Source organism: Vipera berus (assembly GCF_964194415.1).
Source record: "Vipera berus genome assembly, chromosome: Z".
Classification (NCBI taxonomy): domain Eukaryota; kingdom Metazoa; phylum Chordata; class Lepidosauria; order Squamata; family Viperidae; genus Vipera; species Vipera berus.
Window position 1 is genome coordinate 28957181 of NC_138205.1, and position 15159 is coordinate 28972339.

Sequence of the window (15159 nt, forward strand, 5' to 3'; positions counted from 1 at the left end):
AACCCACATTTTTCTATCTTATCAAGTAGTAGTTTGTGATCTACTTTATCAAGTGCCTTACTGAAGTCCAAGTAAATTATATCCACAGCATTCCTCTGATCCACTAATTTTGTCACTTGATCAAAGAATGCAATAAGATTTGTCTGGCATGTTCTGTTTTGAGAAACCCATGTTGGCTTTTAGTAATGATTTTGTTTGCCTTTAGGTGCTTGCTGATTCGTTGTTTGATTATCTTTTCCAGAATCTTCCCAGGTATTGAGGTCAGGCTGCTAGGTCTGTAATTTCCTGTATCCATTTTTTTTTTCCTTTTTTGAAGATGGGAACTGCATCAGCTCTTTTCCAGTCCTCTGGTAGTTGCTGAATGGCATCTCATTATTGCCCTGCTCCTGCTGGAAGTTGTAGTTTAGTAGCATCTAGTGGGTGGTATGAGGCCCACCAGCTGTTGGACATCATCTGTCTTAGTATGACCCTGATTTGATACAACTAATAGAATATGGTTCTCAGCAAGTGACAGTGCCTAACCAACCTTGGCTGATTTAGAAACCTAAGCAGTGTTGGCTGTACTTAATACTTAGATGTCACCTAGAAAGACAAGGTCTGGTGAATGACAGGGACTTCGAAAAAATAGCCCAGCAGAAAACAGTAGCAAACCATGGGGGATGGGGGGCTAGGAATGGGAAACATCAGCTACATTAATGCATCAGAATTTCAAGTCCAACATGATTTTGCTTTTACTCCTGGTGTAATTGTATTAAATACCTAGAAACCACTTATCTCTTCCTCATCCTGCTTTCAGAAAGCTGTGAATCCTTGCTGCATCATTTTCAGTCTTTATGACAAATGTAGAATCAGTTGTAATTTCTTCTATTGTGTAGAACTTTTAAAAAGGAAGTTGATTTAATTTTTATGTTAATATGGCCATGGCATGTTGTTGGATTGGCAGTTATATTCAAGAGTACGGTAATGGTACAAAATAGGTCAGATTGAATCATATGAATGGATATTCCCAGCCCCCTCCCACCTCTCTCTTGCTTTAAGGGAGTGTTTAGGGCAATTTCTTTGTTCATCCATGTTAGGGATCACACATTTTGTTTTGTGCCTCAAAAGGTCAGAACACTAGAGCTGATTTAAACACTTGTGGTTAGAAGCAGCTTTTCCAAAAGGGCTTAGGACAGGGCTCTTCAAACGTAGCCCTTATATGACTTGTGGACTTCAACTCCCAGAATTCCTCAGCCAGGCACGCTGGCTGAGGAATTCTGGGAGGAAATCCACAAGTCATAAAAGGGCCAAGTTTGAAGACCCCTGTTTTAGGAGCTGCATGGAGTCCTGCAGCATCAGATGGCCCATCTAAATCATATAGGATAAAGATCTTTTTCATCCTAACTGCAGTTACAAATACAGGGTTGTAAGAAAGAAGGTCTCCAAAGACACAAGAAGGACCTTTTCTTCCAATGCTAATACTATGCCTGGATCAGTTAACTCGGGTAAGGACAAAGGCCTAACATTTCACAAGACAATGAGCCCAACTAGGTTTGAGTTTCATCAACCCTGAAGAGGTCCAGTGAGGAGTGGACTCTGCTATCTCCATGTCATCAGTGAACACAGTATTGTAAACAGGATTTTCAGTACAGATGTAGATTCTAGGCTTTTTTCCTGGCTTTGGCATCTAATGAATACTATTTCCTACTCAACTGTTACTGCAGATTTACTATGCACTAAAGAGGAAGCAAGAGGCAGTTTATGTATCTTTTCCTTTTGCTTTAGGGCTATATAAGTGATTTACCACCACCAGGAGCCTTGCATTCCAAAAATTGTCTTTTTTTAATAGAAAATTTTATTAAATGTACATTTAAAAACAAAAGTGGACATGATTCAACTTCCCTAGCTACAACACTACTATTAGTATTATCTTATGTTACAGAAAGTAATAACAAAAACTTAAAATACATTCTATGACAGGACAGAGTATAACAAACTGTACATATAACATCTGTAAATTTTTTAGTAAACTGTCAGTCATCAACGTTATATTTACACATCTTTCAGTTGTGTCCTGATATAGGTGCTGATAAATCCTTACATTATCAACCAATCAAACAATAGTCATCTCAGCGATCCTCCTTATCTCTAACCAATTGTACAATTTTTGCCAAATTTCATAATACTCCATTTCAGTCTTATTTTTGATTTCTAGGGTTAACCTGTCCATTTTGGTGCAGGATAAAATTTTATCTATTATTTCTTCTTCAGTGGGTGGTTTCTCTTCAGATCGTATAAATCTTTCGCCTTTTACAAAAAATTGTCTTTCATGGCCCGCAGGGGGCGTGCCAGTGATTTAGGAATCTCACCAAAAAAGGATGGGCTCTAAGTACCTTTTTAGTTTTTTTCAAGAGACTTCCAAAGTAAAACATGGCTTAATCCTTTTAACCACTGAACACATTACCTACTTTAATAAAAGAATCAAAATTTTCCCCCATTTTCTCTGCAGGCTGTAGGACACAACTGCTTTCTGAGTGAAATGCTGTCTGTTTGGGATTGAAACTTGCCCAGTACAGAATAATTCATCCTGACAAAAATACCAGGAAGCTGCCATTCCTTATATTTGAAGAGTATTAGGCTGAGGGTATGGCAGGTGAAGAAGGGAAAACTAATAGATCCATGTATAAAATTGGAGAGGGGTGGAATGTCCAGAACTTTTAGCTGTTACTGCACCCACAGACTAGTAGTGAAAGGGCACCAATGCAACCAAAACCACCAGGGACTGAGCATTGAAAAGGGGTACAACACTAGAGGCGATATTCACAGATGTAATACATGCGTCTTTCACAGTCATTGTCCCACCATTTCCCATCATCCGAGCTGAGGGAGACACAATTTTCACGGGTACCACCATTGGGTTGAGTCACCAGATGGTCTCGGTACCAATCAAAGACAGAGACACGTTGGCCATTCTCAAAAAGCCACAACCCTTCAGAATGCCGGTCATGGATGCCAATCCAGGCTGGCCAGTTGTAGGGCTGAAAAGCATCATAAAGATAGCGGCGCAGGACAGCCAGCTCAGTATCGTCCACTGGCATGGCCAAATGCCCTCCTCTGGCTTCACAAAGTTTTTGGGCTGCATTGTAGACCTCAAAGTGCTTGAAGATCAGGAAGCATTTAGTTTGAGTGCGCCGGCCCCGCAAGCAACCTGAGTTGGGCAAAGATAATTAGTAGTAGTAATAGCAATAGCACTTAGACTTGTATATTTATTTATTTATTTAATTCCATTTATATCCCGCCCTTCGAAGACTCAGGGTGGCTTACAAACTTAGCAGTAGCCTTCATTCTATGTATATGCCTGCTTATTAGGGCTTTCACACACTCCCCAAGCGGCATTATTACAAAGTCAGCTTAATTGCCCCCAACAATCTGGGTCCTCATTTTACCTACCTCGGAAGGATGGAAGGCTGAGTCAACCTTGAGCCTGGTGGGATGCGAACCTGCACTAATTGCAGGCAGCTGGTGTTACTTAAGGCATTAGCCCACTGCTCCACCAAGGCTCTCTGTGTTGTGATGTATTGCGACTTTTTTGCCATTGCCGGCAATGGATTGGGTGCAGTTTTGCTATGATGTATCTGGCCTGCAGGCCAACAGTTTGATACCCCTGCTCTACCGTATGACCCTCTGCTGTATACTGCTTCATAGTGCTTTACAGCACACTCTATGTGACTTACAAAATCACCATATTGGCCCCCAACCATCTGGGTCCTCATTTTACTGACTTCAGAAAGATGAAAGGCTGAGTCAACCTTGACCCAGTCAGGGTCAAACTACTGATAGTGGGCAATACTACATTCTAATCAATGTGCCACCACAGCTCTTAGTGGTTTTCATCTCCAACCTCCAAGGAATGGAGGACTATATACTAGACGTATATAGAAGGGCCAGATCGCTGCCCTATGAATTTTATGAAAGTTTGTGAAAAATGTATAAGCAATGATTAATTTATTTGCTAGATTTATTTCTTCATAAGGCTTTCCTTTAATTCACACAGCAGCAAGCCTGTGAAATAGATTGGGCAAAGAGGATGAACGGACCCAAGTCTTCCAGTGACTTTCTGTGGCTGAGCCTAAATCTATTTTTCCGCAATCAATTCTAGTCCAATATTGTTCAACTGCATCACAGCACAATGGACATAACAGGAGGGGAATGACCTTGAAAACTGGATTCTTCCTCTTAGTTCTCTCAACTCATGCACATATTTCAGCCAATCCTTTGAATAACCTTTCGTTTGATCTTTTTGTCTCTGTAGACAGCAGAGATCAGCAGGCCCCAAGCAGTATGTTACATCTGACTCTTTCAAGTAGGATGTCTGCTTTATGTACAATAAAGTGATAACCTTTCCTTTTTGGAGGGATTTGGCAACTGGTAGCTTCAAAGGCTGAAACCAGTTCTCAGGTTGATCTCCAATTTCCAAAGATTCTGGACAGGGTCCTCCACTCCTTGGAGGTAGGAGATCAAAGACACTTATGCTTCTGGATATTGAAGCTCAGCTGGATCATCTTTGTTGTTGCTGGGATTAATTTCATGCAAACTGCTAGTGCAATTTTCTTCAATCCGGGGCTTTTAAGTGTTGGGTTGTAACTCAGATCCTATAAAACAGTGTTTCTCAGTCTCAGCAACTTCACGATGAGTAGACCTCAATTCCCAGAATTCCCCAGGCAAGATGCTGGCTGGAGTTCTGGGAATTGAAATTTACACTTCTTAAAGTTGCTGAGGGTCAGAAACATTGCTATAGAATGGGGGGAGGGGAGGAAGACTGATTCCACTCCCCTTTTCCATCCTCACCATCAATACGTCCAAGTTCTTTCTGGTTGCGTGTGGCAACTTCATTCAGAGAGGCAAGTGACTCACTAGCCTCAGCTAGGCCCCCCTTCAATTCAGCCAGACCTTGGGAGAACTGTGACACCCGCACATCCATGTGATAGAACTGCACGTTGAGACGGTGGACTGCTGCCTCAAGACTGTTCAATCGTGATACTGTTTGTGCATCAGGAGGAAAAAGAGAAGAAAGCAATTACAACTTAAGGATTTGAAAAACAGGAGATATTAAAGTCATCTTACCTAGGGAAGAGAATAAATCAGGAGTGAATCAGAATACAGAAATAAGGGAGAGGAACACTAAAGAGAAATGGAAATTGGGAAGAGGGATTGGATCTTCTTAAAGAATTTTAGGATCAGGTGAGAATGTTTATGCACTGGATTAAGTCCCAGGCCATATCCAGCTCTTTAAAATCCAAATAATTTATTAAGGGGAGGCAAAATCATTCTCTGAAACCAACCAAATAATTTTATGGTCCTGCTGGTAATCTATTTTTCCAGATAACATTGGACAAAGAATAGACAAAGTGCCCACAATCACCAGCACTAATAAGGCTAAATGGTCTGTAAGGAAGCTTTGGACATAGCATGATTGAAATTTCTGCAAAAATCATATACATAATCAGGAATCAGGGAAACCGAATTGCAATGCAACATATTCTACTAAAACTCATTCCTGTAACCTTTTACTGGGTTAAATGGTGCATCATAGGTCAAAACCTTTTGGACCAAAATAGTTCAAATGGACTAACTTACAGAATGCATCTAAAATCTGAGATGCAAGACTCCTGTAAAATTGAAATTCAGCAAATTTTATAAAATATTTTATCACATAAAATTATCATAGACATAGTGCAAAACATGATAAAACATTTCTTGTGGTCAACTGATGTTTGATTATGCTACACAGTTCAACATCAAAGATCTCTAAAATGAGTCAAGAGGTCACAGGGTGTCTAATAAAATATACATGAAGGGAGAGCATAAGGACAGCTGATTACTGGGAGTACATTAGCAATTCTAGAATAATTTCTGCTATGTGAATTTACATTTTAGGTTTCCCTCATATAGCAATTTCTCCCTCCATTGTAAAATCATCAAGACCATATGACAAGACTTATCAAGCTACAGATTCCACAGATACATCCATGTAGTTATTTTGGCAATGATGCTAAAGCAGTTTAGTATTGCCTACTTCCAGGATACAGGGAAGCCTTTATTTACGATGGTATTTGAGCCTGGAACTATAGTGGTAAGTCACTGAAGTCATATGTTGAAGTATCCATGAGATCAGAAGTGATTCTCTGGTCTTTTTTGTAGTGTTATTCGTAAATACTACAGTTCTTAAGTGAACTCCATAGTCATTAAGTGAATGCCATGGTCATTGAGTGACTCCATTCATTTCAAAACCAGAAACTGGCAAAGGCTATTGCAAATAGTCATATGACCATGGAGGGGCAGCACGACCATTTATGATGGCTGGAGTCCTTTACAGGTTGTAAAGCATCCATTTTGTGGTCGTCATAATTTTGAATGGCCATAAACAAATGATCATTAAGCAAGGACTACCTATATCTTTCTTACTTCTTATCTATTTCTGGCAATCTCCCATCCAAATTCTAATTGTATCCCTGTTTAACTTTTTAGAGCAGGGCTTTTCAACCAGTGGTACAGGTACCACCTGTGGTACATTGGCACCTGGCAGGTGGTACGCGACCATCCTAGAAAAGTGGTAGTGGGGGAGGGGAATGGCAGCACCGCACAAGCCTAAACGAAAGATGGCTGCAGCTGCAGGGCTGTCAGGGCTCAGCAGAAGCGCCAGGATCAGTGCTTCTTCAGGGCTGTCAGGGCTCAGTGGAAGTGCCAGGATCAGCGCCCAGAAGAAGTGCCGATCAGCTGGAATGTTGCAGCATCTCCAGGATCTTGTGATTTACATTCAGATGCTTGACAACTGATTCATATTTATGACGGTCACAGTGTCCCAGGGTCATGTGCAGTGACCAAAATCTGCTGCAACCACCCAGCAGATGAGGGGGGGAATAAAAACCAAACACACATGCACACCCCCGCCCCACCCCTGCTGCTAATCCTCAACAGAAAAGTTCACAACAATGAAAACCTCGGATAGGAGGAAGAGCGGCGCCGGGCAGGCAGGTAGGTGTCTTGCTCGGCTGTGGCTTGGGGGGCACTTTTTTCAGTGCCATTGTAACTTCGAACAGTCAGTAAGTGAACTGTTGTAAATTAAGGAGTATCTGTATTATGTCGTAGGCTCTGATGAGCAGGAACGAGAACACGCAGAGGAGTACAGACGAACACATACTTTATTTAAGCAGAAACTGTACTGAGAGATTGGAGTCACCCTGCCTCCATATATATAGCCAATCGGATTGAAGCTATACTTGCCGCCCAAAGTTGACCAATAGCAGGACTGATGCCATCCTGTCTGAGATGCTGGAGAACCAACGTGGTGATATTCCAAAAGCCCAGTACATAACACCCCTCCCTCCTAAGATCAGACTATAATACCCTTGACAATTGTCAAGGCCCAAACTAAATAATATTAAACAATGCTAAATGTGATGATTTGTAAGCTAAGGTAATTAGAAGTCCTTACGCGACCTTCTCAGACGTGTCTTGTAGAGTGGACTACAAAGATATTAAAGAACGATATAACAATGCAATATACTACAAAGAGATAAAACAATGTCTCGATGAGCATGCCATACAGCAGTTAAATGTGCCCCCAATTTCTGTAGATAGTAGCAGATTGTCATACAGTTACACATCACTTTATTTTACAACATAGTCTTTAAGATATGCTGGAGGTTTATGTGGTCTGGATGAGCACGTAGGGGTTCCAGTCACTTTGTGGTCTACCACCTTACTCAGTGGGCTGGGTGGACCCATGTCCCCCTGAGCTCCTGTGTCTAGGGGAGTTGCATTGCTCTGGCTGGCCTCTTCCGATGGGCCCACCCCAGATTCTGACTGTTTAGCAGACTGTGCACAATGGTCACTGAAATTCGGCTGATTTGCATGGTCAGGGGTTCCATGTTGCACTTCTGAGCTGCCATGCTCTTCTTCTTGATCAAATTCCACTAAGGAAGGAAAACCCTGATGGTACTGGTGTGAGCTGGCCTGGATGCCAACTTGAGGACTTCGGGAAGGACTTGTACCATAGTCCTCACTTAGTGACCACTCTGGGAATCTTTTTCTAAGTTGGTCAATATGCCTTTTGACCAGTTGCCCTCCCTCCAACCCCTTTGTAAGATAGGGGTCCGGATTCTTTGACCACCTGACCAGGAACCCACAAGTTTCCAGGCCCATAGTTCCTGGCCCAAACCCAATCACCTGTTTGCAGCCCCCTCAGGGGTTTAGGTTTAGAGGCTTCGTATGCCACTCTGTCTGGATGCGACCTGTCCAGTTTAGTAATCAATCACCGTCCCCATTGAAGCTCAGCAGGACTTTCCTGTAGCTGTGCAGGGTGTAGTGTGTTGACAGAGCAAGAAATCTACCAGTCTATGATGCCAGTCACCTGTGATGATGCACTTGAGCACCTCCTTCATTGTCCTCACCATGCGTTCAGCTTGTTCATTCGTAGAGGGGTGAAATGGTGCAGATGTAGCATGTCTGATGAGGTTAGCTCTGAGAAAAGCCTGAAACTCAGCAGCAGTGAATTGAGCCCCATTATCAGAAACCAAAACATCAGACAACCCATGTGTTGCAAAGAGTTTTCTCAGCACCTGGATGGTCCTAGCAGTAGTCATATTAGGGACTGGAACTACTTCCACCCATTTTGAGTGTCTATCCACTACTACCATAAAAAGCTGTCCTTGAAAAGGCCCAGCGTAGTCAATATGAACCCTGGACCAGGGGGTATGTGTTTCCTCCCACCTATGAACTGGGGCCTGAGGCATTTCAGGCCTAGACCTCTGACAGGTATAGCAACCATGAACTTGATCCTCTACAGCCTTATCCAGGCCAGGCCACCATAGGTAGCTTCTAGCCAATGCTTTCATCCATACAATGCCTGGATGGCCTTCATGTAAGGAATGTAAGACTATGTCCTCAAAGTTGTAGGAATAATAACTCTGTTGCCCCATAAAATGCAACCCTTATGTGCAGACAATTCATGTCTCCTGACAAAATAACTTTGGAACTCAGGGCCTGGACTTTTTTCCGACCAGCCCATGTGTACCCATGACAATACTCTGCTAGAAGTTTATCTGTAGCAGTCTCAGCAGCAATATCCCCAGCATGGAGGGGAAACTCAGGTAAATCCTGAATAGACAATATTTTAGCAGCGGGGGCTGGATCAGGATCCATTAGTGGCAGTGGTAATCTACTGAGGCCATCTGCATGGCCCATTTCCTTTCCAGGTTTGTGAACTAACTTAAATCTGTAAGCAGCTAAAAACATAGACCATCTCAGCATTCTTGGAGACAGTATGTGGGGAGTTTGCTTATCAGTGGTGAATAAGCCCAAAAGGGGTTTGTGATCAGTGAAGACAGTGAAATCCCTGCCATATAAATAATTGTGAAATTTTTTGACTCCAGCCACTATGGCTAAGGCTTCTTTATTGATCTGTGCATAATTACACTCAGCAGCAAATACGGTTCTAGAATAGAATGCAATAGGAACTTGTTCCCCATTCTTCTCAATGTGGCTTAAGACTGCCCCCACCCTGTAGAGAGATGCATCACATGCAAGGCAAACAGGTTTAGACTCAATGTAATGAGTGACAGTGGACTTTTCTGAAAGGAGGGCCTTTAGATCCTGGAAACTTTTTTCATGTAATTCAGTCCACTTCCAAGGGGCTTTTTTATCAAGTACCCTGTGGAGGGGCTCAGCTATTGCAGCCTTATGAGATAGAAATGTGTGATAAAAATTCAGGAGGCCCAAAAATGCTTGCAGTTCTGCCTTTGATTGTGGCCTAGGAGCCATTTTGATGGCCTTAACTTTTGACTCAGCAGGGTGCATCCCACTAGCATCAATACAGAAACCTAAGAATTCCATTGAAGAAACCCCAATACTACATTTGTTTTTTTTTAACTTGAGGCCTGCATCACGTAGCCTTTGTAACACAGCCCTGAGCCCGTTGGCCAATACTTCTGGGGATTCCCCAGCAATGAGAACATCATCAAAATAAGGACAGACACCCTGAATTCCTTTAAGTGTGCGCTCCATAATTCCTTGGAAGATGCCCGGTGCAACGCTAACCCCAAACTGCAAGCGTTTGACTCTGAATGCTCCTCTATGAGTCACTATAGTTTGAGCTGCGGCTGTGGCCTCGTCTACCGGCAGCTACTGATACGCCTGCACTAAATTGAGATTAGCAAAAATGGTGCCCCCTTGCAAAGAGGCTAGAATATTGCTGACTATCGGGACCGGGTATGCATGTTGCTTTAAAGCTTTATTTATTGTGCATTTGTAGTCTGCGCAAATGCGAATCTCTCCGTTGGGCTTTAGTGGGGTGACAATAGGAGTTCCCCACTCCCCCCCATCAACAGGCTGCAATACACCTTGCTCAACTAACATCGATTTCAGTATCGATTTTATATTTTAAGGCAAAAGGAACTCTGCGAGGTTTGACTCTTATCGGAACAACATTAGGATCTAACTTAAAAGAGATGGGTGGCCCAGTATAAGTTCCTAGTTTTGACTCAAACACATCCGCAAATTCCTCACAAACAGCCTTGAGATCTGCTGTCTGTGTCCAGTTAATGCCCGTTATTTGAATGCCCAAAGCCTCAAACCAATCAAGTCCTATAAGACTTGTTCTATGGCCCTCTACTACTATGATATCCAGGTGCTCCAAAAACCCTTTAAATTTCACCAATACAGTGGCTTCATCCTTAACTTTAACCCGAGCATTCTGAAAATCTATAAAATAATGTCTGATGGTCTTAAAGTAGCCCACTGGTTGCTGCGTCTGCAAACAAGGTTGAATGTGTCCTGTGAAATAATTGAGACCGCTGAGCCGGAGTCCAATCCCATTTTGCATGGAATTCCTTGTAGCTCTACTGAGAGCTTAAGTTGAGGCTTAAGGGGATGATGAGCCCCGGTGCGACAAATGCTTCTTCGGCTCCTCAAGAACCCCACACTGACTGGACCCAGGGCTCCAGTACCTTTCCTAGTCTGTTCTTCCGACTGGTGCTTGGGTGGCCTGTCTCTCTGGCGAGCCCTGCATACCACTGCGATGTGCCTGGTCCTACCGCAAGCCCTGCACGTGGCCGAACGGAATCTGCAGTCTGCACGGGAGTGGTTGCCTCCGCACCCCTTACATCTCGGTAAGAGAACTGCCTTGTAATTATTCTCTCTCTTGATTTCGCTGGTTTTGCTCACTTGGCTGTCTCTGGAGTTTGTTGATTTTGGGTTCCTCTTCTTCAGACGATTCTCCTGTGCCAATGGCGACCTTGTGGTGGACAGAAACTTCTGTCTTTGGGGTTTGGGTGGGCTGTAAAGTTTGTACTGCACCTCTGGCTGCTTCGTCAGCCATGATCTCATCTTGTGCTTCAGCAAACGTGAGGTTTGGTCTGGCAAATAGTCTTTGCTGCAAAGTTCTGTCTCTTAGTCCGCAGACGAGTCGGTCTCTCAAACGCTCCTCCAAATTTGAAAATTTGCAGAGACATGCGGCCTGTCTTAGGCCTGCGATAAACTCGGATGCTGTCTCACTGGGAAGCTGCACTCATTGGTCAAATTTAAACTACCAGGCCATCTCCGACATTTTTGGCTGGAAATGCCCAGTCAGCTTCTTCTTCAGGTCAGCAAAAGATACTGCTTCGATGGGCGTTGGCATGAAGAGGTTCTCAGCTAAATCAAAAGTCGCTGGCCCACATACACACAGCAATGTCACAGCTTTTAAGCCTTCCTCTGCTATCTGGTTAGCTCGTAGGTAATTTTCTACCTGTGAGAGGTAAGATGGCCAATCTTCAGGATGTTTGATGTCGAATTCTCTGAGTTTGCCGACTTTTGGCATTTTTCCTTAATTCCTGCTCTGCTGTTGGATCCTGCTTCAAGTCTCAGGGAACGCTTCCTCTGAGCACACGGCCGCTAGTGTAGTTTACTAGCTGGCTAGAGGGGGGGAAGATGCCTCTTCCCTCCAGTGAGTAATGCCATCCCCTCATGACTTCAGCCCTCAGGTGGAGAAGCAGGATCCCACCTTCGTCGCCACTATTAAGTCATGGGCTCTGATGAGCAGGAACGAGAACATGCAGAGTACAGATGAACACATACTTTATTTAAGCAGAAACTGTACTGAGAGATTGGAGTCACCCTGCCTCCATATATATATCCAGGCCCTATGGTATTAACCAATCAGATTGAAGCTATACTTGCCGCCCAAAGTTGACCGATAGCAGGACTGGCGCCATCCTGTCTGAGATGTCTGAGAGCACGTGGTGATATTCCAAAAGCCCAGTACATAACAATCTGTACTTCATCACTTTTTTCCTTTTGGGGGGGTCATCAAGTTTTTGACACCTTGCTAGGCAACTGATGGTACTCGGATGTTGCCATATCCTAAAAGTGGTACAGTGGGTGAAAAGGTTGAAAAGCCCTGTTTCAGAGAGTCAGCTAGGTGCTGCCATCTAGCTGGACCAATTCCTTACCTATAAAAAAATGGCACTTCACCTGCCCCATGATACATTTGTGGTCCAATGTGGGTGAACACCTACCCAGAAGCTTCAGTCCTACATTTGTGCAATTTAATGGCAAAGTGTGACTCTTAGCACAAAAATTATGGCACATCTTTTCATGAAACCTCCTCCTACATAAATTATATGTGAAAAGTTGAGACAGATTCCTTTAACAGAAATTGGTCTCCTGCTAAGAAAGTGAAGTCCATTTCCCACATAAACACAGTGAAATATCCCTTCCTATCCCTACAGACCTTGTGGTCAAATTGTCATTACAGATAGCCCAATTCTAATTGAGCAGGCAGGCCAGGAAAGTGCATTGGCTAACAGAGAATCCTATCTGATACTTGTGTCTACAGTATATGTATTTCATTGCACAATAGGTAGGAAAGAGAAGGCAGCTGCAGGCAGCTGTATGTCATCATCATCGTCATCGTCATCATCATCATAATATCAAGAATCTGAAGCTTCCTGCAATAACTCCAGCAATGCTACAAAAAACTGTGCTACTCGGAACATCTTGCATTTTAAGGAGGTACCTGTTGATACCTAGGATGCTGGCAGCAACCTGTGTCAAGGATTTTCATCCAAATCGGATCTTTCACTTCATTCTCTGATATCTTCAGGAATACAGAAAGGGGAGGAAAGGACTAAATTCTCTCTCCAGGATCAATGTGCTCCCTCCCCACTGCATTTTATATTTTTATAAATGTGCATATTAGACGCAGGGTGCCTTTAGTGTCAGAAAATTATTAACCTTTAACTTAAGGAAGAAAGATCCACAGAGTGTTATCTTTGAATCTTTCCATCCCAGCAATGATTTTCTCCTCAATGTACATAAATCTAAAATGTGAAAGATATAATCCTCAGACCATTTTGTTTAAATGCTTCACTAACTATTGTAATTGGCTTGAAATCAAATCAGGATTAGGACAGATGTACTGTAGCCCCCTAACTATCTTAATTTACCAGTTGCTTTTGCAGGAACCCACAGCAGGCAGATGAACTCTCTTGCTATGGGCAGTTCTTAGATTACAGGAGAAAGGGTTACTGCCTTGTTACCTTTTGCAACTATACATTTAAAACAAGAATAAGAGGAGTAAAATATAGCGGGAATCACAAAGTGGACTTGCTTGCCAATATCATTAAGAATCTCTCTTTTCTCCCAGTAACTTGGGCACTGGTGCGAAATGCAGAGCAAACCAACTACATGTATTGTTGTTTTTTCCTTTCCTTACCTGCATGATTTGGCTGCTATAAAGAACAATAGTCTATGTGCATTTCCCAGTGGTGCACAAACATAACAAATGAGCCATTATTAAAAAAAATTGAGACAGTTGGGGGAGTAGAGAATACAGGGAGTCTTCAACTTAGTCCTAGAGCCATTTGTTTAGTGATTATTCAAAGTTATAACAGCAATAAAAAAATAACTTCCACTAGTCCTCACTTTTTATGATTATCACAGCAACCCCATGGTGATGTAATCAAAAATCAAGCACTTGGCAATTGGCATGTATTTACAAAGATTGCAGCTTCCCAGGATCATTTGATCACGTTTTCTGACCTTCCCAACCAACTTGCGACAAAGTCAATGGGATGAGCCAGATTCACTTAATAACCACATGATTCACCTAAATGCAACAATTATCAACCATGGCAAAAAAAAAAAGTTTGCAAAATTGGCCATGACTCACTTAACAACCACTTTGCTTAGTAATGGAAATTCTGGTCCTGATTGTGGTTTTAAGTCAAGAACTACTTACATACCTAAAATAATCCCCCATAGTCAATTTAGTCAATAAACTGTGGAGTCCTTAGTGCTGTCTGAGCTTCTTTGTTTTCTTACAGCTGTTGCATTACCAAACTAGGTAACATCATCAGTGCTAGTATGGAGTGAATTTACTCTCATTTTACATACTAGTGGCTTGCTCTGTCAGTATTTGTGGGAGTGGTCTTGGTGGTTCCTTGATTAGGCTGTTGTATACTGTTAGCTTATTTGTCTGAATATTTATTATATAAACTACTTTACATTAAATGTTCAAATTGGTTGCATTTTTTTTAAAAAAAACCAGTTCCTTAAATATATGATGCATGACCTTTGAACATTTCCAAGGATGGTAATCGTCTCCCTATTTTTTAAACAATAAAACATATTTTGATTGGCCTATGCCTTGACTTCTGTTACTCTCTGTATAATTAGATTAGGTTTGGAGTATTATTACAATTTAGATTAGGGCTGGATTATTTAATTATGTCTCTTCTTTCACTGTGAAAAGTTTGAGCAGTATAATAGCAAATAAAGTGATTAATTGATCAGATGAGCTATCCCTGCACTTATTGTAAAATTATTCACATTTATTTATATAGAAATATACTATATACACACGTATGCACACACATACACACTTATGCCTGATTTAAACCTCACAAAACACTGAGTCGTGAATATGTTCATTTGGGGATAAGAGTCAGAGTGGTCCAGGATCCACTCGTAACTACTAGACAGCGTTAAACTGATAAATAAGAGAAAGATAAAAACTAAATTTCCTTAATTAAATAAAAATATGTTTTTTACTCTATTTCTCCATTTTTTAAAAATGTAAATAATGGTTTGAAGAGCATTTCTGAAAGGAAATGGCCACATTCAAAGAGTCTCATTCTTACA

At 42.1% G+C, this 15159-nt stretch overlaps 1 protein-coding gene across 1 annotated transcript in view; it reads right to left on the minus strand.

The window, feature by feature from the left end:
- Positions 1 to 2786: 2786 nt before the first annotated feature.
- CLEC11A (C-type lectin domain containing 11A) overlaps positions 2787 to 15159 on the minus strand; it is a gene marked incomplete at its 3' end in the record, with an annotated part of 37107 nt that continues 24734 nt past the window's right edge. The window contains exons 3-4 of the mRNA XM_081344724.1: positions 4828 to 5019; positions 2787 to 3187 (exon numbers count right to left, since the gene is read on the minus strand). Of these exons, the coding sequence (XP_081200850.1) occupies positions 2787 to 3187; positions 4828 to 5019 (593 nt within the window). The remainder of the gene's footprint in view (positions 3188 to 4827; positions 5020 to 15159) is intronic.